The sequence below is a fragment of the Egretta garzetta genome, unplaced genomic scaffold (genome assembly GCF_000687185.1).
Source record: "Egretta garzetta isolate BGI_Z169 unplaced genomic scaffold, ASM68718v1 scaffold287, whole genome shotgun sequence".
NCBI lineage: Eukaryota > Metazoa > Chordata > Aves > Pelecaniformes > Ardeidae > Egretta > Egretta garzetta.
Genome location: NW_009260435.1, coordinates 4,137,748 through 4,165,007, shown reverse-complemented (window position 1 = coordinate 4,165,007; position 27,260 = coordinate 4,137,748). Strand labels below are relative to the sequence as shown.

The 27,260-nt window shown below is 38.0% G+C and overlaps 1 protein-coding gene across 3 annotated transcripts in view; it reads right to left on the bottom strand.

Moving 5' to 3' along the window:
• Nucleotides 1-3,795: 3,795 nt before the first annotated feature.
• The window catches only part of TBC1D2B (TBC1 domain family member 2B), a 39,087-nt gene continuing 15,622 nt past the window's right edge, over nt 3,796-27,260 (bottom strand). For 2 of the 3 annotated variants that reach the window (XM_035899511.1, XM_009643939.2), the window contains exons 3-13: nt 27,049-27,214; nt 22,356-22,513; nt 21,133-21,359; nt 18,737-19,129; nt 17,370-17,480; nt 16,060-16,253; nt 15,031-15,525; nt 13,007-13,124; nt 12,093-12,278; nt 10,610-10,731; nt 3,796-7,685 (exon numbers count right to left, since the gene is read on the bottom strand). In XM_035899511.1, the coding sequence (XP_035755404.1) occupies nt 7,490-7,685; nt 10,610-10,731; nt 12,093-12,278; nt 13,007-13,124; nt 15,031-15,525; nt 16,060-16,253; nt 17,370-17,480; nt 18,737-19,129; nt 21,133-21,359; nt 22,356-22,513; nt 27,049-27,214 (2,366 nt within the window). In that variant the 3' untranslated portion in view covers nt 3,796-7,489. Of the gene's footprint in view, nt 7,686-9,787; nt 9,888-10,609; nt 10,732-12,092; nt 12,279-13,006; nt 13,125-15,030; nt 15,526-16,059; nt 16,254-17,369; nt 17,481-18,736; nt 19,130-21,132; nt 21,360-22,355; nt 22,514-27,048; nt 27,215-27,260 lie in introns of all 3 variants that reach the window. The other variant, XR_004842665.1, reaches the window with a different exon arrangement.

Below are 27,260 nucleotides of genomic sequence, written 5' to 3'. Positions count from 1 at the left end.
GATTTCTTACACCTAGGGATCGAGAGCTCTTGCGCTCTGTGGATCACATCCTTAAAGATCTGCGAGCTCTGTTCTGTTCCCCTGTCCCTGAGGACCGTTTCCCAGGGAGTCCTTCTGACTGTCTCCTTAAGGAGCTGGAAATTTGCTTTTCTAAAATTCAGGGTCCTGACTATACTCTTTGTTCTTCCCATTTCCCTCAGGAGCGTGAGCTCTACCAGCGCATGATCACTGCAGCCCAGGCTGCCTCCGATCTTGACATCTCTGACGAGCTTGCTTGCATTGGTGACCACCAGGTCCAGTATCGCATCCCCTCGGGTAGGGGTGTCTATTACCTGGCTTAAGAAGTTGTCCTCAATGCATTCAAGAAACCTGCTGGATTGCCTACAGCTTGCTGTGTTGGTTTTCCAGCAGATGTCGGGGTGGTTGAAGTCCCCCAGGAACCACCAACCAACCAACCAACCAAAGAATGGCACAGGTTTCCAGCCCTCACTGTGGATCTCACAATGCACTAATATGCACTGCTGTAACAAACATTTGCAGTGCTGTTTCCCAAGTTGCCCTAGACCAAATGTTGGCTACCAGCAATGACATCCTTCATCTGTTTCCTCTTAAAGAAATTCCCCATACCTGTAAAACTAGATTTTCTCCCTCTTTATTTGGCAGACTGTAATTGAAATAAATACTGTTTGGTTGCCTTAAATTTCTTCTGGGCAAGTTAATATCCAACATCCGTTAATGAGGAATGGTATGGTATTGTTCACACCTTTGAAATAAAATATAAATGCTGGGCTGCCTTTCCTTTCAATTCTCTATGCGGTTAAGATAACGTGAAGCTATAGCAAATTATCATACATAAATAAGCAGGCTGTTTCCATTGCAGTAAGTTGCAAAGATAGATCAATTTAAAAATAATTTTATACTAGGAAAGTGCCTAAAGGCAGTGCTTGTTATTATAACAGTTAAAAAGAAACTTGGCTTCAGATCCGTTCCCAGTGAAGAGGTCTGATCTGTGCCCCTGCTTGCTTGCCCTGGGAGCGGTGTTCACGGCCCACAAGTTCCACCCAGCTTTCCCAGTTCCAAAGGGAAGGTGGCTGCATCTGATATTACACAGGGTGGAGGACAGGAAACGGGAGCAATAGTAAATGTTTCAGAGGGCAGTGAAAGAATTCAGAATCCTTTAAAAGGGAAATAGATATTTCATTCCTCACCTTTAGTTCTACAGCGTGACACAATCACGTGAAAGTCACAGCAACCCTCCCAGAAAATTCTCAGAAAAAAGGGCACTCAAGGAAGGCCACCTCTTTTGTTTGCTCCTAGCTGCAAGGAAGGGGACAAAACAGCATGGTTTGTGCTGAGAGGCCACAACCGCTTTTCAAATCAGGATAAGCTTTCCCTAGACCCTGAATAACCCTGACTTGAATTTAATGCCTGCTGGCCAGACCTGGAAGGTCTCCAAGAAGAGCAAGGGTAGATTGAATCTCATCCCTGATGCCATGTCCATAGGGTCTGCAAACCAAAATACAGGTTCTGCGAAGGAAGACATTGCTCTTAGGTGGTTCCTTCATTGTTCACCCTTACAACACTAACTCAGACTTCTTTGTAACGTCTTTGGCAATCAGGTCAAAAGCCATTATGTGCATACAGGACACGAATGGGAAGGAAAACTCAAAGCTGAGTAGCATTTGAAGCAGGCAGCACAAGCCAATGCTGCAGCATCTGCTAGCTATGGATTTACCAGTCTCCCTTAGGAAGTGATAAAGAAGGAAGCCCATACCTTTATGTTCCAAAGGGGGAGTCCCAGGCTTAAATACCAGAAAAATACCACCTGCATTTATAAAAACAGGCAAATACCTTATTTCACAGTTTAGTCACAAATCACAGTGCCTGAAAACATCACCGAGTCAGTTCATCAGCTCAAACCTGAAGTCTTAGAGGCAGCTCACTGCAAAAATCTAAGACTTTCATACACCCAAAAGGTACACGTCATTTGAAACACACAGGCAGGATGCAGTTGCTCAAAGGTAGGAGTATCTTAATGAAAGCCAAAGTAATCTTAATTTCCCAGGTATACTCTACTGTTGAATGTTTTAATTACTTCTCTTTACAGCCCCCCCTGACTAATTAAGGGTAGAGATTAGATGGTTTTCTAATTAAATAACTATTTGGGTTTTTAATATAACATTCAGTACACAGTCCTGAATTTTGCTTTCTAGTCTAATCCTTTGAAAAGCTAGCATTGTAGATGGGTATAACTGCAGACAAGTACGGCTTCTACGGCAGAGTATCACGATGAAAATACCACTCTACTAACTGCCTTCTGATTGAACCTTTTACCTTCTTTTCCAGGGGGGGAAACTTCCAAGGCAGAGCACACCCTTCCTTTCTGTTATCTGACTGAATGTACTTCATGTGCGAGAATTCTTAAAGCTTCAGCACTACATGGATTCTGCTTCCAGAGGTCAAGGAGCTGCAGATAAGGAAGCTATGTTTAGCACTTCTGAAAGTCCCACAGAACAAACACCTGATATATTGTAATACCAGCCGACTTCAGTGTGTCCTCTGCGTCTCTGAGGCACCCAGAACAGAGAGTGAGACTCTGCAGGTATTTGGTCTCAGTTCAGAGAGGACGAGCTGCGTTTATCCTTTTTAAGTTAATGTGTTTCTCAGGAATAAGGTATTTAAAAACATACCATCAGCTATACGCATCAGCCACGCTTGCATCCTTGTTGCAACTCCACCGAGAACAGATGTCTCGAGCTCAGTCTCAGGGAGGAAACGGGAGCTTCAGCTGTTCTTTTGCCAGCCCCAGCAGCTGTTAGGGCAACACAACCAAAATATGCCAAGTGTCCAAGTGAGGTCATTGCTCCCTATACACTCTCTTCCCAGAATTTTCTGTTTATTCCTTTGACTTAAGTTTTCAGTATACAGGACAGGAGGTCCTTAGGCCATACTCTTGTTGTGCTCTCTATCCTGTTTTGCAACCCCTTTGAACAGATTTCCAACTGTGCCAGTATCTGCTCTCAACAGCTTGCCACCCTGTAGCGGAGCCAGAGGACAAGAACTGTGCACTATTCACCTCTGCCGTGAAAGATCTGCTTGGACATGCAATTAGTCATCTCCCAACTCATATTTTTCATCCCTCGCAAACATTTAGCTGTTAAGTTTTGTATCCGAAATAGCTGATGTACTTGATAGCCTCTTTAAGGGAATCAAGGTAACCCCAAAATGCAAAGATCACATCTGACAGACAGACATTGAGGATAGATTTCCAAATTAATTCAGTACTTAGTTAAATTTTCAAAGCAGCTGAAATTATGCACTAAAGCTACCAAAGGCTTTAGCAGAACATCAGTGCCCAAGCCTACTAAAGAGGTTTTTAATGTCAGGAGATATCACACAAATACATATGTTTCTTAGGAATTCTGTTCCCTGTGAACACCCATGCAAATTTAATCTCCCCTCCCCTTCCTCCTCCCCCAAGAAACCAAGGACACCAATCACGCGTTTACCCAGTCAGCATCACCTGCATGCAACTCGTCTATAGTTCACATCTTCATGCTTGAAAGCCAAATTTGTGTATATGTTGCTCCTATAGAGCCTCTCTCAAATCACATTATCAGACAAAACCACCAGCTTTACTACTGGTTTGTTCTGACAGCACCTGCAGTTATTTCCATCTGTTATGGGGGAAAAAAAGAACCAACCAGAGCAAGCTGCTAAGTAATATACAATTTATTTTTTCGTTACATCAATCTTTATGAAAATAACATCACCTATGTTTTATGATTCAAATATCTTGTACCACATATTGCTGATTTCTAACATGGCACTTAAGGGAACATCCACTTAAACAGCTACACAGTTTCATGAAATTGATTAATTTTCCATTTCTCAATTAAGCATGACTGAACATACAACTCTGACAAATTTAAGACCATTCATTCATTCCTGATGTCTTAAGGAAGAAAAAAAAAAAAAAATCTCTCCCTTTCTGCTGAAATATCTTACCATGTTTACAAAGACTGAGGGGAAGGGAAGAATCTCTCACATAAGACACCTAAAGGGCAACAAAAAATCTTTTGTATTGATTACATAGCTGGTAAAAAAGAAAAAAAACCACCAAACAATCTTGTAACACTGGATGATAACACTACCTGTACACACATACAGGTGAAGCTGAAATACTGTGCAGTTTTAATAGCAAGAGGTATAGTGCATTGATTATTTTGCCTTTTTAACAGAAGATAATAGAAGATTTTAAAAAAGTAACCAGAAGTTTCACTGGAAAACCATGTAACTATGTATGAAGATGGAGGAATATTCTGCAAGACGCAACTTAGCAGTTTGGTTTACATCTCATATACTAGGAACCATGCATAAGGAACTCTGCACATTTGTGCATGACCTTACAGTTAAAAAAAAAAAAAAAAAAAAGTCTTAGCAGTCTTTACTTGTGTTAACAGGTCCATTGTCCATTTCCTACTAAGTGTCTGGCATGAATGTTAAACCCTCATGCACCATTTTGGAAGTTTACCCCTAAATTCAAATACTTGGTATCTATGCAGTTCAGCTTTTAGAGGCCACCAAGTCAGTGTATTTTTGCTTGGTTTCATTGGGTTTAAATACTGCCTGTGTATCCTGCATGTCCCTAACTACTTGCTACTCTTCAAAGTTACCAGATTAAGCACCTCTAGAAAACTAATAGTCACCCAAGGACATTTGCAACAGCAAGGCAAGCTTCCCCTGACGCTGCTTCCTGCTATATGCATCTCATTTTTTTCTGTGTAGACTTCTAGCGGTCAGAGGTTAGATGCCTGTGCAATTTTTGAGCTTTTAACTAAGGCATCAGTAACGATGCTTAACAAAATGAAGCCAAAAGCTCACTGGGAACTTGGGTGTAACAGCATCAACTCATTTCATATTTGCAAGCTAACAAAATACCCAGAGACAACATGATTTCCATAAGCTTCCTAACATTTGTGTATTAGATTCACATAGTGGCATGAGAAACAAAGCTACTTAGTTTTACTGTACAATTGGGTAACAACTTACACAATGAAACACAGCAACACACACACAAATTTAACCACCAGCACAACTGTAAAAAAGAAATGGTCCTGTAACATTGCAAGTCGTGTTTTGTCAGCTAGAGAACTTCCTGAGCAGTTGGCCTAAAGTTAGTTTTACCTTCACAACCTAAAGACTTCCATGAAATCAGGCTGAAAACATCTCCTAAAGTCACAGGACTTGTTCATAGTGAAGACTCAAAACACAGGAGTAACAGACTTTCTAGGAATAGGGCAGGTACATACTTCTAAATTCTTCACCTTAAGATTTCAACTGTTGTCACTGGAAGGAAGATCTTCAGCTTAGAAAGATTTCATTTAACCCTTGAAAACAAGATTTAAAAAAAAAAAACAAAACAATCAAAAAAGCAGGCATTACAGATTGATTTAGGAGACCAGCTCTTTCAAGACCAAGAGAGCATAGCTAGAAAATTAGAAAATCTGGTCCCATTTTTATATTCAAACACTGATTGTAAGTGAAAAAAGAATACAGTACATGCAATAATATTAAAAACCTGCCTAATAAACTCAAGTACACAACCAAGAGTAACTAGGGAATAAAAACCCCCAAACTACTGCTTACAATAGTCAAGGTAGGGGACATATTAGTAGACAAATAACATACAAATCAAGATGATCATACCATGTGTCCCTCATTGGCAAGGATTTCTTGGCTAATTAAAAAATTATATGCCATATAAGAAGCAGCATACATTTTTTATCAAAAGTAGTCCTGTAGGTTAAAATGTTCACCACTGATTGAATATTTCCCTTTCAGATAAATTGTCTGATAATATGCTTATTTAGAAATGGCTACAAATACATTCTCAAAAAAAAAGGGCTGTGAAACAGAAGCAGGATTTCTCCCTGCACACACTTCAGTTTTCTGAAACATTACATGAGTATACCTGATAAAGTCCTACTTGTTCTCAGAAAGCCAAAAGAAAACACACAAAGTAGAAGCTTGATGCACTTGACTGTTCCCAACCATCAGTTTTGGTTTTTGCCAATTAACCATTTCCCCAGAGTTGAGCAACTTGCTGCCTAGCACTTGAATGATAGTTTTATTGTGACACATCCAGACACAACATTTAAGTCAATCCAACATTCTGAAGATCCAACAGCTCAAGAAAGAACATTGCAGAAGTCCAAAGAGTCAGCAAGAAACCCTCCTCATCCTCAGAACCGTTTAAGAGTTTTGCTAGTCATCAGATGAGAAAGAATGGCCTCCAGGCACACTTCCATAGTCAGAAACACTACAGCTAAATACCCCATATGTTTTCTTACAGCTGTCTTGTAGGAAATGCATGCAATACTCACAGAAAAGCTGAACACATATTTCTGCTGGAAAAGGATCTTGAATTTCTGTGTGCATGCTGTGACCTTTAGGCTCCTTTGATGGATTGATAAATATTTGTTTTAGGAATCCAATCGCTACCACTATTGTACAATAGTTATACATTCATGCAAAATGAATGTCATGTTTCCTCTTAAAGATCAAGACTTCATCTTATTTTAAGCCCTAAATAGTGAGAAGCATTAAAAAAAAAGCCTTCAACAGATACACAACTAGTTAGCTACTAAAACATGGTACTCCTGTGACAAGCTCCATTCTTCTTCCATAATAGCTGGGTTTTGGTTGTGACTTTTCTGAGACATTGCGAGCAAAGTGAATAGAAATAAAATTGACTAAACAGAATTTGTTCTATAACCCCCTTGGCATTACCAAGAATCTTTATCACCACAGCTGCCCAGAAATGCATAAATGATGTTTGATATCACTGTTTCAGTATACACTGAACATTCAGATACTTATTTTACCTTTACTTTATACATAGTACATATATTCAAGTGCTCTGTTTGACGATCCATTTCATGTCACTTCCGGAAGAAACAAAGGAAACAGTTCTTCCTGTATTTCCTTCCATACTTTTCTAGTTTGTGACCTCAAGAATGGCTAGTTTATTCAAGGACAACATGCTGAAAGCCATTTATTGAACCAGCCTGAAACCAAAAGATATGATGTCCTTCCACATTGAACCTGTGCTAACAAAAAAACATGATTACATCAAAAAACGCAGAATGGCAATGAATGTAGTAAACAGAGTGTGGACTTCTCTTACTACTGTTTCACATACAGGCACTAACAGTACACTGCGGGAAAACAACTGGCAATTCAGCCGATTGCCTAAACTGAGACAGATATTAAGTGCTCTACATACAATTCCATGAACATAAATGTAAACAGAAGTGTTTGGCCTCCATACAAAGCAATATTTCTGAAAGTGCTGGGATTTGGAAATCTGTCCTGCATATTTCCAAAAGCAACTAGTTTACATTCTGTTTGACAGGATTAATTAAGTGTTTTGGAGGTTAATTCACTTTGGTCATGATCCCAAAGAAAAAGTTTATGTTGAGTAGTTTCAACCATCCTCCTCATCATCACTAATAAGGTCTCTTTTTTCTACACATGTGTCTCGTTCGCGCAGGAAATCTTCACGAATGGCTTCTAGTTCAGTTAGTTCGAGACGCACTTTCTCCAGGTGATAGGTCCTCCGGTTCCTGATCTGGCGTAATGGAAAAGGATTCAGGTCTCCAAAAGCAATACCAGTCAGTTTCCTGTAAGATTACACAACGTTAGAAAACAATCATTCATATTTGGTGGTTTTCAAGATCAGTTTTGAACTTCTTCCGTATCACTATTTAGTATGCGGCTAGTATGTCTGGTCTCCTTCACGTACTTGACAGATCTCAGATGTTATCAGCATTGCAAGGAAGTTCTATGAAGCACTCAGTTTTGAAGTTATTTCAAGTGATAAAGTGTTACCAAATGCTCAACAGTTTGCAAAGCCACCTGCAAACTCTATATAATGCTATAGCGATTACAGCCTTGACAACACTGAAGATAGAAGCTTGGCTAACCAGAGCTTCATTGGCTAGACCGAGTACTTGGTACGTCCAGTTACCCAGTTATAGATTGGATAACTTCCTCCATATAACTCACTGAAGCTTGTTCAATCCCAGGACAGTCGGCTCTCAAGTTATCCAAGATAATGAAGCGGTGTAAGAGAGCAGATAAAGCCTGGGATAATACAAATACAGACAAGGATAATACAAAACACATATAAGCCAAACTTCATGGTACGGTGAGAAAGCTCTGGGATCCTGCTGGCTGGAGCAGAGAGACCTTTGAGCTTGCATCAACTCAAGCTCATCAGATCACATAGCAAAAGCACAAGAGCATCCATCAACCCTCCAGAGTCATGCTGCATCATACTATCATTCAGTCACAGCAAAACTAGTAACTGATCTGCCGAATCAGTCCAAAGACAGAGTTAACTACATCATTACTGTTGATCTATACCTAAAAAAACCCCCCTCAGTATTTACTAAGGGAAAAAGGGGATCTGGAATTTAACTTATTCTAGTTTAATTATCAGATGAACCCAAATACTAAAAAATTTATTTGGATAGTTTATTTAGGGCTAAGCTCTCCCTAGGTTTGTATTTTTGAGTGAAGAGGAATGATTTCCTGCTGTTTATAAACAAAACCTATTCCAACAGCTTCTCTGCCTGTGCACAACATGCTATGGATTGCAACGTTCATGTGCAGAAAAACTTAACTATGACATCCTATAATCTAGAGTATAATTACACACATGTCTGTAGACACTCTTCTCCACTAGAGAGCTTCAACTTAGAAATTCTGTGCAAAATAATTCTCTAACCTATTCAGGATGTCTGCATGAATTCTATAAAAATAATCTTTCTGAATATTTCCTCTACAACAAGATGACTTTTTGTCCATATCAGGAAAGACTTGATTCTAGATGTTTTTGTATTGTTTAAATTTTGAGGCTGTAAAACTTTTGTACAAAAGTGGTAAAATAAGAAACCAGGTGGTTTGAATCATGTCTTATCAGGTCTAGCAGGCAAATTCATACCCCCTAGGTGGCACTGCACCATTACTTTCAACTCCAACTTTAAAATCCTAAGAAAACAAGCGATTTACAATAGACCAGCAGAGTATATTTGTATTGTAAATATCTTTGATGCAGTGAATTCTGTCCTCACCCAAACTCACCAACTGCCAAAGAAACCCAATTAGCTCTTTCTGTAAACGCCAAAATGAGATCTCTTCCAGCAATATTAGAAAATTTTAAACCAGGTTATTACAGCATCAGAAAGTTTAGACAGGAGAGCCAAGACATTATTTCCCTTACATAATTGGAAAAGGAAGGGAAAGCCAAATCTGCAGCTCTGATAAATATAAAAATTTTCTTCAAATTAGGTAAGAGCAAAATGATTTTTTTTTTCTTCTTCCCCCTCCCCACCCCCGCCTTTTCTTTTGCAATCTTCAGTTTCTGGCGATACTACTGTGGTACTACTGGTAGTACATATTACACATTTGATGATAAGCTATAAAACAGCCTATTTATCGATTATAAAATATCCATGAGTTTGTTTTATTTACTGTTTTCTCTAAAAAATACGTGCACCCTCTTCCCAAAAACCAAGTACATGCTTCTCTGTCACTTCCAGATTTGGAATCAGAGTCAGCATTTATATTGGTCATAAACAGCTGAGAACAACAACTGTCCAGCATTTTTCAAATCAAAGGGGGGAATGCTAAAATACAGAGCACCACACAACTCCTCCCTCTCAAGAGTTTTCTGAGAGGTTTCAGCAGAGGAAGCAACATCTGTTGTCAAGACTTTTACCATTTAAATCAGTTGCAGAACATTCTCCCTGCATCAGTCTGAGCAATCCTTTCTAAGCACAGAGTAAGATTATTCAGTTTCAACTTTTCTCCAGTCAAAACTGAAACACAGGAAGTAAAAATAATAAATAGCTCTTGCAGCAGGAGCCAAAGTGTAAGCCTAAATTCATATGGAAAAACATATTTTCATACATTAAATGAATTCCAGTACGACTTTTCTTTTTAAGATTAATCTGCTGCTCTACGGTCTTGTAACTAGGAACCTAAAAACATTAGACTCCAATTTACAAATTGTAATTCTTATGCAAGGACTGAAGAACAGAAGAGTATTCCACTTGTATTTATTCTCCGCTTCAAAGTGTATCTTAAAATCAGCTGGTGTTACATGGCATTAGCCTATGCATTAATGATACATGAGAGATCTAAACCTAGAGGGTCATAGCTCACATTTTCAACACTTAAGCCAGGACGTGTTTTTATTTATCATAAAACATTTTACAATTTAAGATGTATCTGCAGTGCAGGGTGAGACTTTGCTTATGGCTGAAATTCTTAAGTGTTGTTACCATGATACAACTGCTAAACAAGACCAACACGGCAAAGAATTCTCTATCATACCTAAAAATTTACAATTATGCATTTATCACTTGTGCTTTTGTCTCTGCTAGATAAAACTACTCATGAGAAATCTTAATTTGTTTCATCTCTAGCTGCTTTATATCTAAATTAAGATCTAGATAAAAACAAAACAAAAAAATCACAACAGACTTTATCCATGCCCCACTACAAGCCTTTCAATTACACACAAGTTTGCATTACCCACCTAGCATCAAGTATAGTGCGCGTGAAATATCGAAGGTACTTGAAAATGGACATTGAATCTTGCAGTTTTAAGATTTCCTCTTCTTTGTATTTAAAAAGTGCCAGGGCAAATCGGAATATTACCTGATAAAAATATGTACAATGGTTGGTTCTTTATAAGAACAGAATGCACTGATTCTCATTATTATCTATTATAAACTCAAAGGAGAAATGTTACTCTTCCTACAGGCTGTGTTTGAGCTATTTAGTCACACCTCCCTCTATCTCCCTTTCCCTGCCACTCCCTGCCCCAGCTCCCATTTCCAAAAGCTGTCAAAAACTTCTCTTGGGACCTGTAACCAAGACAAGGTGTTCTGCAGTTCTATCCAGAATATATTATTGTGTTTATAGCATACAAATTCTTTGAAGTTTTGAGCTCCTAATTCACTTGTAGAACGAAGACTGCTGGGCCTGTTTATTAAGTTACTTCAGAGGTAAAATTAAGTTTTGCTTTTTAAACAGGTTGTTTTCCAATGCCTTGAACTTTCCCAACACACTGGGGAACTGATGCTGAAGGAATTTCTGATAGCAGTTTGTCAATCAACTTCAGCATGAGCTGGAAGAAGCATTGTTTCCCTTTATTCTGAAAAGGCTTTGGCAAGTTCTGAACTTTGTCAATCTGTACCTGGCTGCCTTTACAAAATACCACAATGCTTAAAACCGATTTGAATGAACACACAACCAAATACCACTGTGTGTTAGAATGCTCAGATTAGGCCAACAAGAAATCTAGCGAACACACAGGTTTTTAACTCCTGTTCTCTCCAATAGGCCTACAACGTCTGCTTTATTATTATTATTGCGTTTGAATTCAATGACTTCTTTTTTTCCTGCACCGATTTTTTTTTCGTTGAAATTTGAGAAATATGAAACACATGAAAATTTTTTCACTCCCACCCCTTAATTTATGAGACAGGAGCCCAGCCAGTCATTGTTTGTCAGTTGTACTTTAAATGTCTGCAGAAATAAAACAAACAGCTGCTGCAGAGACAAGCTAAACATTAGCACTTGGTTACAATTATTTTTTACGTCTTTTCAATACTTTTCATCTTCTGCCTCCTTCACTTAAGCTTTCTTCTTTATAAGAGGTAGCTCTCATTTTTATATAATTACTTAAAACTGATTGACAGCTGCATATAAGAGTAAACAGCACCGCCTATAGCTTTATTTTTCAAAGGTTAAAAAACAATAATGGTGGGTGGTGAAACGGAAATATTTAGCATTTAGAATTCTTCCACCTAACTCAAGCTTTTAAGTTGCAGAACACAGATAAAATGGAAAATGTTTTGTCTGGTTACTTGTGCACAATCTCTCTCTTTATTTCCTTCCAGTGATTTTAACTGACAGAATTCTTGTGAAACAACCTTCCTCCACCCTCCACTCAATAACACCATAGTATTTTGTTACCAGGTAACAACTGACAAAACTTTGCTCATTCAGTTCACCTTTGGTCCCTCATATAGGAAGGCGTCCCAGATTTTAAAAAGGATGTCGCTAACCACACTGTCCACAAATACCACAAGAAACCAGTTGAAAGTTATAAGGGTATAATCAACTTTGTATTGTTCAAAATGAGCATGCAGTCGTGGAAGCTTCTCACTCATTAAATCCTTGAATACTCGTTGATCAACCTAAAGAGATGACAAATATGATGTTATTGCTCCTAATTTTCCAACGCATCTATAATTCAAAGTAGGGCTGTTACCAATCTGTAAGTGCAAGTTTTTCAAGCGTGAACCAGAAAACTTAGGACTGTCTAGTTAACATTTTAAGCTAGATCCACCCAAAACATAAATGCCACCCCAGCACACACCACCCTTGCTGACACAACCTTTTGCTTCTCAACCCACCCCCAGTCTCCCAGGGCTCCTCACAGGCAGATGATATGTTCCTACTATAGGTGACTCGTGCCACACTGGTGCAGGAGCACCAGAGCGGAGAACATGTTGGGGAAAGACTTGGAGGGAGGAGGGCAGCACATACCAGAGCATCACGAGGAAGGAGGAGTGCTACAGCGTCGTATACTGCTTGCAATACTGCAAAATGCATTCTCACCCCCACACTCCCAGAGAGCCTATAACTACCCCCCACAATTTTGAGGAAAGAAATGATAAATCAGCCCAGTCAATGTTCGAAAGCTAATAAGCAGAAATGGGGTTATGGGCTGGAGCTCCAAGCTGGTCACCAAACAGTTATTTCAGTGTTAGAGTCCTTGTCCAAACAAGCGGCCTAGTGCCTGGAACTCACCTCCGCCAATCTCAACACATCCCCCAAAAAGCCCTGTCAAGACTGTTTTAGAGCAAGGTTTTTGACTGGCTGCAGTTTATAGCACCAGGCTTTATTTTCATAGAGCACATACCTGAGATCCCAGCAGCGTCTTAGTATAATAATCACGAGGCATGAAAACTTCCACTATTGTTACTAGACACCAAAAAGCATCTTCCTGTTCCAAGTACAGAAGTGCAATTGCTACCAATCTGAAAATAGGGTTTATTTGGAGAAAAAGATTGTTATAGTATCACAAAATGTATTAGGAACACTTACAATAAAGCCTTTGTTTCTGTTCAGCAGAGATAAATATATTAACAGAAGCACACTGAATAGCAAAACTGTTAATGAAGTTTAAGACGGGGCAATGAGATGCCTTCTCAGCCAAGTATTTTTATTCAGTTAAATAAGAAAACAGACAAAGGCAAAAGCAAAGTGATTTGCTAGAAGCCATTTTTCCAGGAGCTAAGGCAAAATAATTTGAAGCTTCCAAGTCTTAAATATACTACTCCAATTCCCAGACTTTTGCCTTTCCTTATTGAAGAGGGGAAAGAACAGATGGTTCTTGCATTTCACACAAATTTTTTCTAAGTTTAGAAAAATCCTTTCTAGTATGTTTACTTTATACCCATTAAGATAAATTTAAGTTATGCTTTTACCTTTCTCTACCATTTTCTTTTAAGGAAAAGAAAAAGCCCTACAATTTTTCAAAGACTAAACTTGTTCTAAGAATTTCTTAAAGTAGAAAAAAAAATTATTAAACAGCAGCAGCGTTCCTGGTTTTCCCGTTTTCAATGAGTATTATGAAAGAAAAAAAATCAGATAACTACTTCATGTTGCTGATAGTTGTTTGAATATGAAAGGTAACCTCAAGTATATTTCCCCAAGTAAACTTGTTTTATTTCTATATGCAAGAAGAGCTGTAACAATATGAAATGCTTCTCATGTTACACAGCTTAACACAGTGATCACACTTTAAAAGCTTAACAGAACCAAAGCAAGGAATAAATATTTGTTTTTACCTTCTGCAACTATACCCAAATGCAGAACTTTTTACAGTAAAACAACAATAAAACCAAAAACATCCCAGGAGAAAATAATGTGGCACAGAAAGTTCAAATTTAGCAAAAGCATTTCTAACACGAGTGACACATTGCTCCAAGATTGCAACAGCCGTGTTCTTCAGACAGTTCTTGTGACATGCCAGCGACAATATCAATACTAAAAACATATGATTTACCCACTAGTGATGAATACCAAGAAAAAGAATGCTACTTCTTACTACATTATTCACTACCTCTACTACTACCATCTCACTACCTCTGCTACATTATTCACTGCTTCTATTCCACTACATCTTCAGTGCAGTTTCAAATGATAAAGATGCTCTAGTTCAAAAGTCTTTTATCCTCTTCTAGTCCATAAATTAGTGCACAAATTGACATCTTTAGTATTCTATCACGGGGATGAGGAGGTGTTAGACTAACATACCTGCTTCAAATAACACCTTCCATTGCTGCGGATCTCTAAGGACCAAAATTATTTCAGCAAACGCCAACTGCAACAACTTTAAATTTTTCTTAACCTTGTAACACAAAAATCATCTTTAAATTGATTACTGCAATTCTGATTGAAGACATCCTGAGGGAAGTGCTGGTATTTGTGGCCGTAACAGTACAAAAAGCTTTCAAGCATTTATTTCTGCTTGCTTAAAAACAAAAAAAAAAAACAAAAAAAAAACCCAAAAAACCACAAAAAAAAACCCAAAAAAACCCGAAAAAAGGAAAAACCTAACAAATTCTCACACACAAAAGCAAAAAGATCCCCTACAACTGGCATGAAGACAATGTAAAGCTAGATTTAAGTAGCACACTTCTTATTTGAGTTAACTCCAATTCCAGTTCTTTTGCCAAGTCGATTTTAAGAGTTTCATGATCCAAGTATTCTGATTTATTGTTTTAAAAAAAAGGTGATCATTATTTTTTTATTTAAACATTATAAATTATGAACATAAAAGCAAATGACTGTCCAAAAGCATGTTGCTAGACATGTGATTTTAAAGGCTCATTAAGCATTTCACTGTATAGTTATGACTCAAAATTTGCAAAATCTTACCTGTTGAGCCCTTGGCAATATCCTATATCAGGATTTCTCCAAGAAAATGCCAGCAGCACATTTCGCAGCTTCTGGATCCCTTCGGATGTTGGGGAGGAATAATGTTTGTTGTTTGGCAAAGTTCTCAAGAGATCCAACTCAATTTGTTTAGATGCAGGATTTTGTTTTTCCAGAGCGTTTTGAAGCAAGGTTTGGAAGTACCCAGGAACAGTGCTGTCCTTGAATTTTTTAACGTGGAGATTGACACACCATTTCCACATCTTGGAACGATGTTCATGCGGAATTCCAGATCGAATTAGATTCTTAAGTTCTACACAGCGCATCATCTCTCTATTCATTGTGCTTGCAAGATAATTTTCCCATTTTACCCCTGTAGAGATTTCTCGATTTTCACTGAGAGAAAGTGATCTCAGGTCCAAAGCTCGTGATTTTGCTACTAGTTTCTCCTCATCATCGTCCTCTGGGACAGTCTGAAAACCATATATATCATATTCACTGAAATGGAGGGGGAAAAAGAAAAAACACTTTTAAAAATGTGTCCAATAGACCCCAAACTCTCAAGTTTCTATCCTAAAGTTACTTCAAATATCCCTCAAGCCACTCTCCATAGTTTTCAAGTTTTAACAATTATTATTTAAACAGTTTTCTAAAGTATATCCATTATTTAGTAATTATTTTTATAATTCCATATACAAAAGACTTTGTGCCCATATTCCAATATATATTACTACACTGATTAAGCAATTTATTTAAGAACATGGTCAAGTTCAAATGAACTCATGTCTTCAGTAGCTCACCTTCAGCAGGTATACAGCAACATTTGAGTCTAAGCTTGATACAGTATATCTCAAATAAAATAATAAATGTATTTATACAGCGAGGATTTTATGCTGATACTGTTATTCATGAAGGGAAATAAATTAAACCCCCCAAATCCTACAAATACATCCCCACTGTGCATTTTCCAGTGTTAGAACTGGGCCCACTAACCAAAATACACAAACATTTATTTTAACAGGACTGAATTACCTGACCAGGTGTGGTTTGAAAAATGCTTGTTCTGGTTGTTCACTAGTTTCTGCTTTCAAAGCATCTTCCAGTAATTGTGTGATGACTTCACGAGCAGGACTCTGCTCCTCAGAACAAACAGGAGTTTTCATTTCTTGAAGCAAGATCAAGTATTTACTTTCTATCTGACAGAGTTTGGCTTCCAAGCTAGTATACTGCAGAAAACAACAGACAATATTGTAAGTCTTCAGAAACTTATTTCATACTACGCTTCTTTTAAAATCTGGTTCAAAATTATTCTATTTGTTTATGTTGCCTAGAAACCTGCAAGTCAAGAACAGTCAGCTCTACTTTCCCATTTTTGTAGCAACAGAAAATATAAAGCAGCCCTTATGTGTGGAAAATAAAAATTACATATGCATTTTATTACACTACTATAAAATTCTGTATATAAAGTACTGAGAAAGAAACTTCAGATACTTGCAGCTTTCTACAGAAAGTCTTTTAAGGCAGAATAGTAGACCAGAGACTTTCTATCACATGTATTTTTACATGCATAACATCTGAGCAAGCTTTAATCATCACTGCTTTGTACTCAACCATTTTGTGCTTTTAAAGTAACAGCTTTAGTCTATGCATGTTTGAAGAAAAAAAACCTTAAATGGAATTTTAAAGATACGAGTTAGGTAACAGCATGTAAGAATTGTAAATGCACACCTCTGTGCCAAAAATACAGCATTTAGGCCTGGCTGCTGTGTGCATCGTTTGAAAAAAAAAAAAAAAACCAAAAGCAAACCCTAACAAACCATAGCTACAGCTATCTTGCCTTAGCTACGGGTGTGTGCATATTTTCCTAGCCCCAAGCAATGGAAATCTTCATTATTTACCTGCAACTTCTCTACACTCAAATTCACCTGTACAGAAACACACTTCCAAAGTTACATTCACCATACCATAGTCACACTTTGTGCTCAGAAGGAGAAAGCTCTACTCAGTGACATAGCAAATCCTTACTCATCGTATCTTCTGCATACTTTAAGAAAAATATTACAGCCTTAATTCTGAGGAAACAATGTTTTCAGAAATATACATGCCTGTGTTCATTAGTTATGAAAAAGTTCCACTGATTAACATGATTTTAAAGTCAATTACTTCTTTCAAGAATCCATTCAGAAAGATTAGTCTGTAAGGACTGGGTTGGGGGGGATTTAAGCTATCACATTTAATACATTTAAATCGTTCCATTTCTGTTCCCTGAGCAGATTTACAACTGAATTTTTGAAATCTGCTTTAGACATTGCCAAAACGAGAACATGCTATGTTAGTCTGACCTTTGCCTGCCATTCTCTCTCTCTTGCTTCTGCATTTCTTCGTAGAGCAGAAAGTTCCAAAATCTCCTTATTTAAAAATTTATTCTGGGTCTTATAACCCTGAAGATTGTCCTGTTAATAAAAAAAAAAACCACACCACTGGATTTTTAATAAAAATATCTTACAAACAGCAAATGCCTACCAGAGAAATTATACCTTAGAATACAGAACAAGCAGCTACTAATAGGACTTATCACTAAAAATATCAGGATCAAGTCAAATAATATTTTTAGTCTTCACGTAAGTCAAACACATATGCCAGATATGAGCACAGAGGCGTACAGGATGGCGCTGTGCCTCACCTGCATCCCCTCCAGCACTACACTCCCAGCAGAAGGGTGCTGGTCGCTGCTTGCTGTCACGAGGCAGGTCCAGCCCCGCGAGGTTACCCCCACCAGTCCTTATTTAAAAGTACAAATTTTATGTCTGCCTCCATACAAAAATACCAACCCTTAGCAGTAAGCTTCCTTGCCTAATCCACTCAGCTCCAGGCTACAAACGTTACCTCTGAAACCCAAGGTTGTGGGATGAGGGAATGTTCGTACCCTCCCATACTCCCACACTCTGCCGCACATACAAGCTTTAGTCTGCTTTCTGCCAAGACCATTGATTTCCAGTTTCAATTTTATTTTCTAAAACATCCCAGGCTCACAAATAGGAAAGAAAATTATCAATCTTTACACATATTTTAAATGACTTACTTGTATTCCAAATGCCTTGGAATGTTAATCAATTTGGAATACAACATGTATCCAAAGGCAAGAAAGCAAGTTTAGAGCAAGCTGGGAAACTTCAGTAACTCCATTAAGAACTTCTGACACATTCACTGAGGGGGGGGGGGAAGCATTGATAACATCTGGAGCAGCATTAATAAAACAGGTTCTCACACTCCTCCTTTTTTCTCCTCAGAGCTCCCCTTTGCCATTCCACATGCTCTTTGTTTCCTCACTTTTGAGATTTAAATCTAAAAATAAAAAAAAGCAAGCTTTCTGTTTGCTTTCCTCTACGCTTTGTTTTCCTCTTACCCTTACTTTCTCCCATTCCTTTGATTACTTCTCACATCACTCCTCCTCCACACCAATGTTTAAATTACTGAAAGTATGGGACACTGTACTATAGACATACAGATCAGCTCAGAGTATATAAGTCCTGTTTAGATTGCCACATAACAGTTCAAAGTGTAGATTCCAAGCATAGAAAGCCTCAGTTGATAAGTATCTTGGAGAACTGCTGCAGTGATCTCCTCAAACAGTACAGCAGACTAGATAGTAGTTTTTAAAGGGAGCAGAGATTCCCCTATCCACCAAGACAAGAGACATTGCTCTTACTTTTAGTCTGTCCAGTTCCTGTAGCTCCTTATTAGTACAGGTGGCCATGGAAGAATTTACTGCTCCACTTTGAGAGGATGTATTGTCCTCACATTCGCTGAGTTGACGAGAGAGTTTCATGATCACTTCGTCTTTAGCTTGAATAGTTTCCATCAACATACCCAGCTGCTCGTTGAGTTCTCCAACTTTACATTTCAGATTCTTTACTTCCTGCTGGAGACTATCTTTTTCCAGATTTAACTTTTCAAGCTGGTTGTTGAGACCCAAAATCTGGTCATCTTTTTGGTTCAACAGCTCTAACTTGTCTTTGGGAACCCCCTCACAAAGACGGCTTGCAAAATATTTATCATATTGGGAAGACCGGACTGTTTGTTGCAGAAGTCGCACGAGTTCCTGAGAATTTTAAAAAAGAAAGATTGTAATGAAGTTTTAAGTTTCTATTTCCAATGTTTTATAACTTAGAAACCTAACATCAAGCAAAAGAGAGCTTTGGAATGGGTTTTGCATCTGGATCATCAGCTTCTAAGAGACTTCAAGGTCTGTTACTAAAAAACACTTAACATGGCAATTTCTAGTAGGCTAACGATTTACAATGACTGGCCTATATGGAGGGCTTAAATATCTTTCACTGGCCTAGACTGATGGCTTAAATGTCTTTCACTGAGCTAAGGATCCTGCCCACAATGGCTACAACAGGTTTGGGAAGAGTAGTTGACAGCTGTGGCCCAGTAGTGACTTGGAAGCTAAGAGAGGCTTACATGTAAGAAGCCCTGTTGTAAGAAGACAAATAGGAACAGGGCTTAAGCCAAAAAAATTAAGAGGTGAACATTACAGAATGGAAAAGGGAAAGATAACTAACTGCTCTTTTCCCTAACAGATGCAGAGGAAATAAAAGGAGAAAAAAAAAAAAAATGGTGCTTTGCTGAAAAGGAAGTCTTTGGAAGGCTCTTCAGAAAGTCTTGCCACAGAATCAGCCAAGTAATTAACTAACTTGCCACAAGGGAGAAAAGGAGTTTCTGTGGTCTTTGCAAGAAAGACAGCATCAAATGCCCCGAACTTGAGCTTGGTTTTTTTTTTTGAAAACACATCCATGTAACAATTCTACCATTTCCATTTTCTATTCCCTCACACTAAAAAAGGAAAAGAATCTTTGCTCATGGGATTGCATAGATCCTGGACAATTACAACATTTATTCACTTGCAGGAAAGATGTATGTGTTTTGCTTGGTGAATCATGGATACACACCCAAAAGCAAAGCTGATTTTTAAGGCAGTTATATGGAAAGTAAACCCCTACTTGATTCCTTGATGGAATGAGATCTTACTATGACATTCAAGGCTGTTGAAGGCTGATACATGCAAATAAGTCAAAGTGAAATTTAAAAGAAAATACATTCTGTAAAAGGAAGAGTTTGCCTTAGCTACTACCAGAAGCTCTCTGAAAGCTCATCTGTAAAAAAAACCAAAAAACCCCAATACACAAAAACCAAACCCAACAAAAAATCCAAAACACAAAACCAAAAAAAAACCCCCCAAAACCAAGAAGTTAAGAAGATACTCCAGATCAACAGTACACACTAAGAAAACAAGAACAGCATACTGCTCACTTCTATCTCACAAATCTGGATTATTACCTTTGCTGTTTCCCATGTTCGGTTAATGGTTTAACACTGTGGAACTGTGGGAAGGTAAATTCAACCCTAGAAACATTTGTGATACTTACCACTGACACTTATTAATAATACATGGACAGAAATGGGAATTGTTCTTCTGGCATTCATGAGAACTTGAATGTTCAGTAACATATCTAGAAGTTTACAAAGACCTGGGTAGTCATAAAGATATATCTAGAATAAGCCACTGATTTTGAGACATCCTTTTAGAAAAAACAAAGGTATTTAACTAAATCTGAGTTGTAAGGGCGTACTAGGAAGGACACTTTATGAGGGCAGTACTGCATACACAGATTTATGGTTAGGCCTATTTATAAAACCGTTTCCTTCAGAATTAAAAGAAACAAAACCCAAACTAAATAAAAAAGGATTTGAAAGGAGAAGTTACTCAGGAATTATATGTACTAATGGTGAAAGAAGCTGTGATTATCCACCAGGATTCTGGCAGACACTGAAAAAGCTGCTCCAGATAACAAGAAAGATACACATACCAAGGTAATGAACACTGTGAAAATGAAAGTTTTGTTCTGGGATCTAATCTTCAACAGATATAAAATTTGGTCATTCTTGTTCCAGACTTTCCGTAAACAAAGTTTCATTTAGCACCATTATTTTATAACAAATAACCAGCTCTTAATGCAGTTAGATGGCCATAAAGGGTAAGTTCACAATCACCTGCCAGATCCCTTTGCTTTTGTGCACTTTGCCTGAGGGTTTAATTACCTTTTGGCTCAAAAGATCTTTCTTTAGCTTTTCCAACTCTTCTTGCTGGCTTTGATACTTCAGTTGCAGTTCAGAGACTAGTTTGTTGCCATTACCAGAATACCACTCAGTTGGAGAAGAGTCACTGCTGTTCCGGTTTCTGCTTGATCCAATCATGTCTTTTAACGGGCGCCTTGTTTTGTGTGGAATGCGGCCAAAATCGAATGGAAAAGCTGAACTAGTCAGTCCTGCATAAAACAATTTCTTCTAGTTCAGTTCACTTCGTAAAAAGGCGTTTCAAAGCATTCAGATTTCCTTTTAAAAATATGGTCATTAAAATTAGACTCTAAGCAGCATTTAAAACAGCCCAATAGTGTTAAACAGGCCTCATTTTCCAAGTCGCTTCCTTTGGTGGGAAAAACATATAGCTCAAAGTCTTCTCCTCTCCCAGATAAAAGATTTGGCTCATAAATTAATACTTGTGAAATAAGACATGAAGAGAACTTTACAATTCATTACTGAAAATAAAAGGTATGGAAAAATAAACTTTGCTTCAAACAATTAACAGCTCAGAAGCGATCAGAGCAAAACTGTCACTGACATCACAGCCTGCTGTTCTTTTAAGAGGCATTCAGTGTAAGGTTTCATCTCCATTTATATAACCATGGGAGTATTCTTAGAGAGAAGGATGTTTTCTAACAGATTAAACCACTTGGATGTCAGCTAAAGTGCTCTTAGGGAGCTGCAAAAACGTCTTCACAACGTTATTCCAGAGACTGGTCAAATGTGAGAACCAGTTACAGTGCACAGATGAGCTGTCTCTACATATGCATCTTTACTTTTTTCCCCATTTCAGAAGCAAGCCAATATAACATGTATATACCTACTTTAGAGTCCAAAGGCAATTTTGCTTCAATGGGTGAACTCAACTGAGTAATCAAAAGCCTCTACATTTCCCTTCATCCTGTAACTTTGCAACTGAAGTGACAAAACTAGAGATGGTAACATGCTCAGGGGACCTGAAACAGTACATAACAAGGGTTCATACTTATTCTACTGTATCTGAATGGCAAGGGACTCCAAACACAATGTAACAAGGTAATTTTTTAAAAATAATTTTGAGAGCTCTGCATGTGGTTTGTGAAAAGATAAGCTTCCACTCATTTCCTGGAGATACACATAACACAGTACACTGTACTAAAGAAGGCAAGGCACATGCTCCCCTTCCTTCCTCCCACTTCTACCTTTACTTCCTTCTGCCAGGTGTTTCCTCTTTTCTTCCAGAGCCATTGAGTCCTCCAAGTCTTTTGGGGTTGGATCCAGCAACTCCCACTCTTCAGTGGTATAAAATATGCTCTTGCGGTTTTCGTTATTTCCTTTTCTTAAAGAGGACATTGAATTTCTGTGAAAAAGACAGCAGGAAAATGACAATTTCTCCATTTTGCATCCTTTTTATGAAGGAGTTTTCAAGACAATCACTGCAGTTGAAAAAGTGCAAACTAGAAATAAGCTACAACACAGACAAAACCAATACCAAATAAAAGCTCAAAGAAAATAAAGCATTAAAGCATATCCTACTAAATAGCACCTATCAACAGTGCTATGGTTGAGGAACAGAACAATTATTTCGCTTTAACAGGATATTAATATCTAGGAGCCTTTTGTGTCATTCTCTTGTTTCCTCCTCGTTTTGGCAGTGGGGGAAAAACAAAACAAAATTAAGATTTAGAAGCAGCGTCTCCTTACTGACCAGTTATTGTAGCTTAGAATTTTAGGATAACTGCCAAGCATTAAACATATCAACATGCAATCAAAACGCATGTATGTTATAGTTTCATATTCTGGATTAATGTCAAACTTGGGATCATCCAAGAGACCTGCTGTAGGTGAATCGCCGATGACAGACTCCTTAGCAGTTTTCCTTTCTTAAGGTGGAACATTGCCAATTATCTGCAAGAACATTTCAGAGGCAACCTCTAAATTCCAGCCAGATAATTCTACAGAATAACAATACATTTCATGAGCAGGATGAGATTACCCTACCTAGCTTCTCCCACAAGCATCATGCAATCAGAAATGTTTAAGTCCACATTTATGTCCATGAGTATTAATGTAGCTCAGTATTGTAGTCTTTGTTCAACTACAGAAGGAGATTCTACATCAATCCATATGAATCAATTTAATATTTCAGGTATAAACTTGGAAATGTATTTAGTATCTCAGCATTTTCCACACAATTTGTGTAAGATGAAGGCTCGCAAAGATACTTTCGCTCAGTCAGCCACATTATCTCCTCTTACTCTTCAAACCTTAAGCAGAAGGTGACCCATATTACACCTTCAGGATCATTTGATGATTCAACCCAGTCTTTCAGCTTCACAAGAGATTTAACATCTGATCAAAATGAACTCTAGGCTCATGATATGCAGTGCAAAACTACTATGGTCTGGTGAACTGATTAATAATTAAGTACAATTTAAAAATAATCCTAAAGATTATTAAAAAAACTATTTCAACAATCAATTTGCAAACTTGACAAAGATTGAATTATACTATACATTTAATCTTCTTCCAGAAGAAGCACAATTTCTGTTAGGGGCAAGAAGTCTCATTACATTGTTCAGATTTTCCATTCAAATTAAATAGGTCAAACTGGGTGATGACTGACATATTTCCTAGGGCACCCAAAATTAAAAAGTGTCACCTGGCAGCTCTACAGCTATTCTCCAAACAGTGGCTGATCTCTTACCATGCAACTCCACAACTGCCTGTTCTGCTCTCGGTCAACTTCAGTATTTAAAGCCTGTCTGAACACCACCTTTTAAAGCTTGAAAAAAATCACAAGGAACAAGAAGTCAAATGACTTTCAGAAAAGGTTATTCAAAATCTGCTGATCGGCCCATGAACAATCATAGCTGATGTTGAATTTTGCAAAGCTTTTGCATAGGATTGTTAAGGGCACTGAAGTAGCACTGCTTAATTGCTTTCTATTAGATTAAAAATAGGTAGTTGAATTTAAAAAACAGTATTTATTTTCCTAAGCACAGTATGACAAGTACAGTTGGACACATGATGCAAGACCTGATCACATGATCTAATGATTCTGTACTTTTAAATGTTTGGGGCTTAAGCCTTACTTTACGATTATATAACTTGAGGTTACTACAATTCAGTGTGTTTCCAACTCTATATTCCACATCAGTGAGAGATACAAGTAGCTGACAGCATAAAGAGGAAAAAAGTTCAGGCCAAATATGGCTAATTAGAACTTCCTGTGATACACACTTGAAGAGTGCTGTTCAGCCCAGTAAAAGAAGATCACTTGTCAATCAAGAAGTGACAAATGAGATCACACATGTTAAAATACAAGACTTACATGGACATAATGCTTTTTCACAGGAGTTCCATTCAAAATGGTCTGAGCATAAATCAAAGCTGTGTAACAAGACAGGCTGTCATAGGAAGGACCCTTGCACCTTTACTGAATACTTCTGCTTATTAATTGGGCATCATTCATTACAGGATTGAATGAACAAAAGATGGGAAGCAGAAGCATGTAATGAAGACCATCTTTAATACTTACGCACAATAAATCCAAATTAAGATTATACATGCCCTAACCCTCTCTGGAGCAGCTGAGGATAGTCATTAGAAGGAAAATCCACCTGTCTCAAACCAAACCTATGCTGAAGAAAATTCACCTTTCTTGTGAAAAATGCTACAGACTCAAGCCTCAGCAAATTTATTGTACTAGATACAGGACCTTAAGTCCTCATGACCTGCTAGCTCAAAACAGGCAGAGGTAATGCTACTCCATAGCTTTTAAGACATGTCACTGCACTGTAAATAAATTTGTCACAGGTTCTAGCGTATTACCACCCAGCTAAACAGCTTCTGACAAGGCTGTCAGACTCTTACCCCAATGATAGAATACATGGCCAGAGGTAGTGCTCTACTGTCCACACCACACACACTTCAGATTTTAGCTGCTCATTAAATCCTCTGCAAAATGACTTTTCAAAAGCTCAAAAGAGGATGTTTGAGCTTAACAAGCAATCCTGAGAAAGACACCATTTCCCAGCTGGTATCAGCTTGCAGGGAAGAATGCCTGCTTTGAAATGTAGAGCACATGGGGGCACTAGAGCACTCCATGTTAAAAAAAAGCCCACAGAATTAAAAAAAAAAAATCTGTTAGCAGATACAATAAATGTTGTTTTCCCAGGAACATTTTCAGACAGACGAACCACTGCAGCTGAATATCTCCAGAAAGAGTGGAATGGGGAGGGGCAACATTCAGCCTGAAAGAGCCTCACAGTTTGAAATTTTCTTACATGTTTATTCCCAGAGATCTGCAAGGACTCCAAGCCATTAGGATCACAGCTATACAGAGAAAGGCCAACACTCAGATACTGTGCTACAATATCTGCTGGGCCACTGCCACGAGAAACTTCCCTCCAGCCAAAAGGGCTTCCCAACCCACAACTCCACTGTTGCGCTTCTGCTCAGTTACACAGAAACATTAACACACACCAACTAGGCAACACCAAGTAACTTACCCTGACATTGCCCTTCTAGCTAGACTTCCCCAACGCATATCATCTGCAATTCAGCGGAAAAAAAACCCAAAAACCAACAAACCAAAAACCACACCACCATCAAAAAAAAAACCCTCAACACCAAGAGAAAAAAAAAAAAAACCACAAACTTTTAAAAGCCAGAAACACTCATTTCAAGTATACAGGAATTCACCTAACAGAAATTGTTTCACGTTATTTTCCTTCTATTATGACAAAATTGAAGTTCTGCCAAAGCTAAGAGGCTATGCAAACCTGAGAAACCATACAAGACCACCAGTTTAAACAGGACATGTAGTAACAGGATTTACGTATTTCTTAACCCAGCCATAAGCCATCTTTTCTAGAACTTAAATGATGGCCTACACAGGATTCTTAATAAAACCAACCAACTAAAAAACCACACACACAACAAAAAAAAACAAAAACCAAACACAAAAACCAAACACACAACCCCAAAAATCCAAAACCAACAACACTTTGTAACCTCTCAGATCTCTGTGCTTAACAGGAAAGCTTTAAAAGGAATCTGTTTAACTCAGCACTGCTGACAAAACCAAACAACATCATTTTGCTCTCAGAGATGGATGTGGTCTAGTTAACCAAAGCTACAGCTCTGCTTTGTGAACCACTCTGTAATAGCGCTGTAATATCCTTTGAGTAAAAGCAGAAGATCTATCTATGTGGGCAGAGTGAAATGTAAAAATATTTGGAAAGAAACTGTAACAGGAGAGCTGAAAAACAGTAGAACTGCTTTCCTTAAAGCGATTAATGCTAAAGAGTAAACTCATTAAGAGTGAGGGGATAAGATGTAGTTTTGCTGTTGTTCAGAAGGGGTCTGCCTCATTTTTGCTCAGGAATTCAAGCTACATTGATTTCAAATCTGTGCCATGTGCTTTTATTTTTTTTTTACCAAGAAAATGAAGAATTATTTATGTTGCTTTGATTTTCATCACTAAAATACTTCATAAGTCCTAAATACTACAACTACTACAATCCTAGCAATTAGCAGCACCATTACACAATGAAGGAGAAAAAGCAGTATGAGCTGAGAATACAACTCCTGGCTCCCTGCTTGCATTCAGAGAGTAAGGCCATCACTACAAGTGCTTTACAGGACTTGATTCTCCCTTTCAGGTATCAGTAATGCTACACAATGATGTTCAGCTATGCCCTTCAAACAAGTAAGTATAACAAAGAAACGTTTACTTGAAGACATCCAGTCCAATGTACTGATCCACCCCGTTACCCCCAGTTCTTCTAAACAGCTCTGCCTACCACATACACACATCTTCCAGCACAAAATAGTCTCTGCCAGCAGCTATCATTCTCGTGATAACTTTCTCCCACATCCCCAACTTACTTGATTTCGGTACTCCATTGTTTAAGTGAGAAATTGATGGCACTTGGTTGGGCTGGTACAGGTTGGGAAGCTGCTTGCTCCCCCACCAGGTCTGTAGGAGAAGTCTCCACAGCTAGAATATTTCTAGCTTGCTCTGCTGAAGCATTTTGACTTAGGACACTCAAATCTATTAAAAAAAAAAAAAAAAAAAAAAAAAAAAAAAAAAAAGAGAG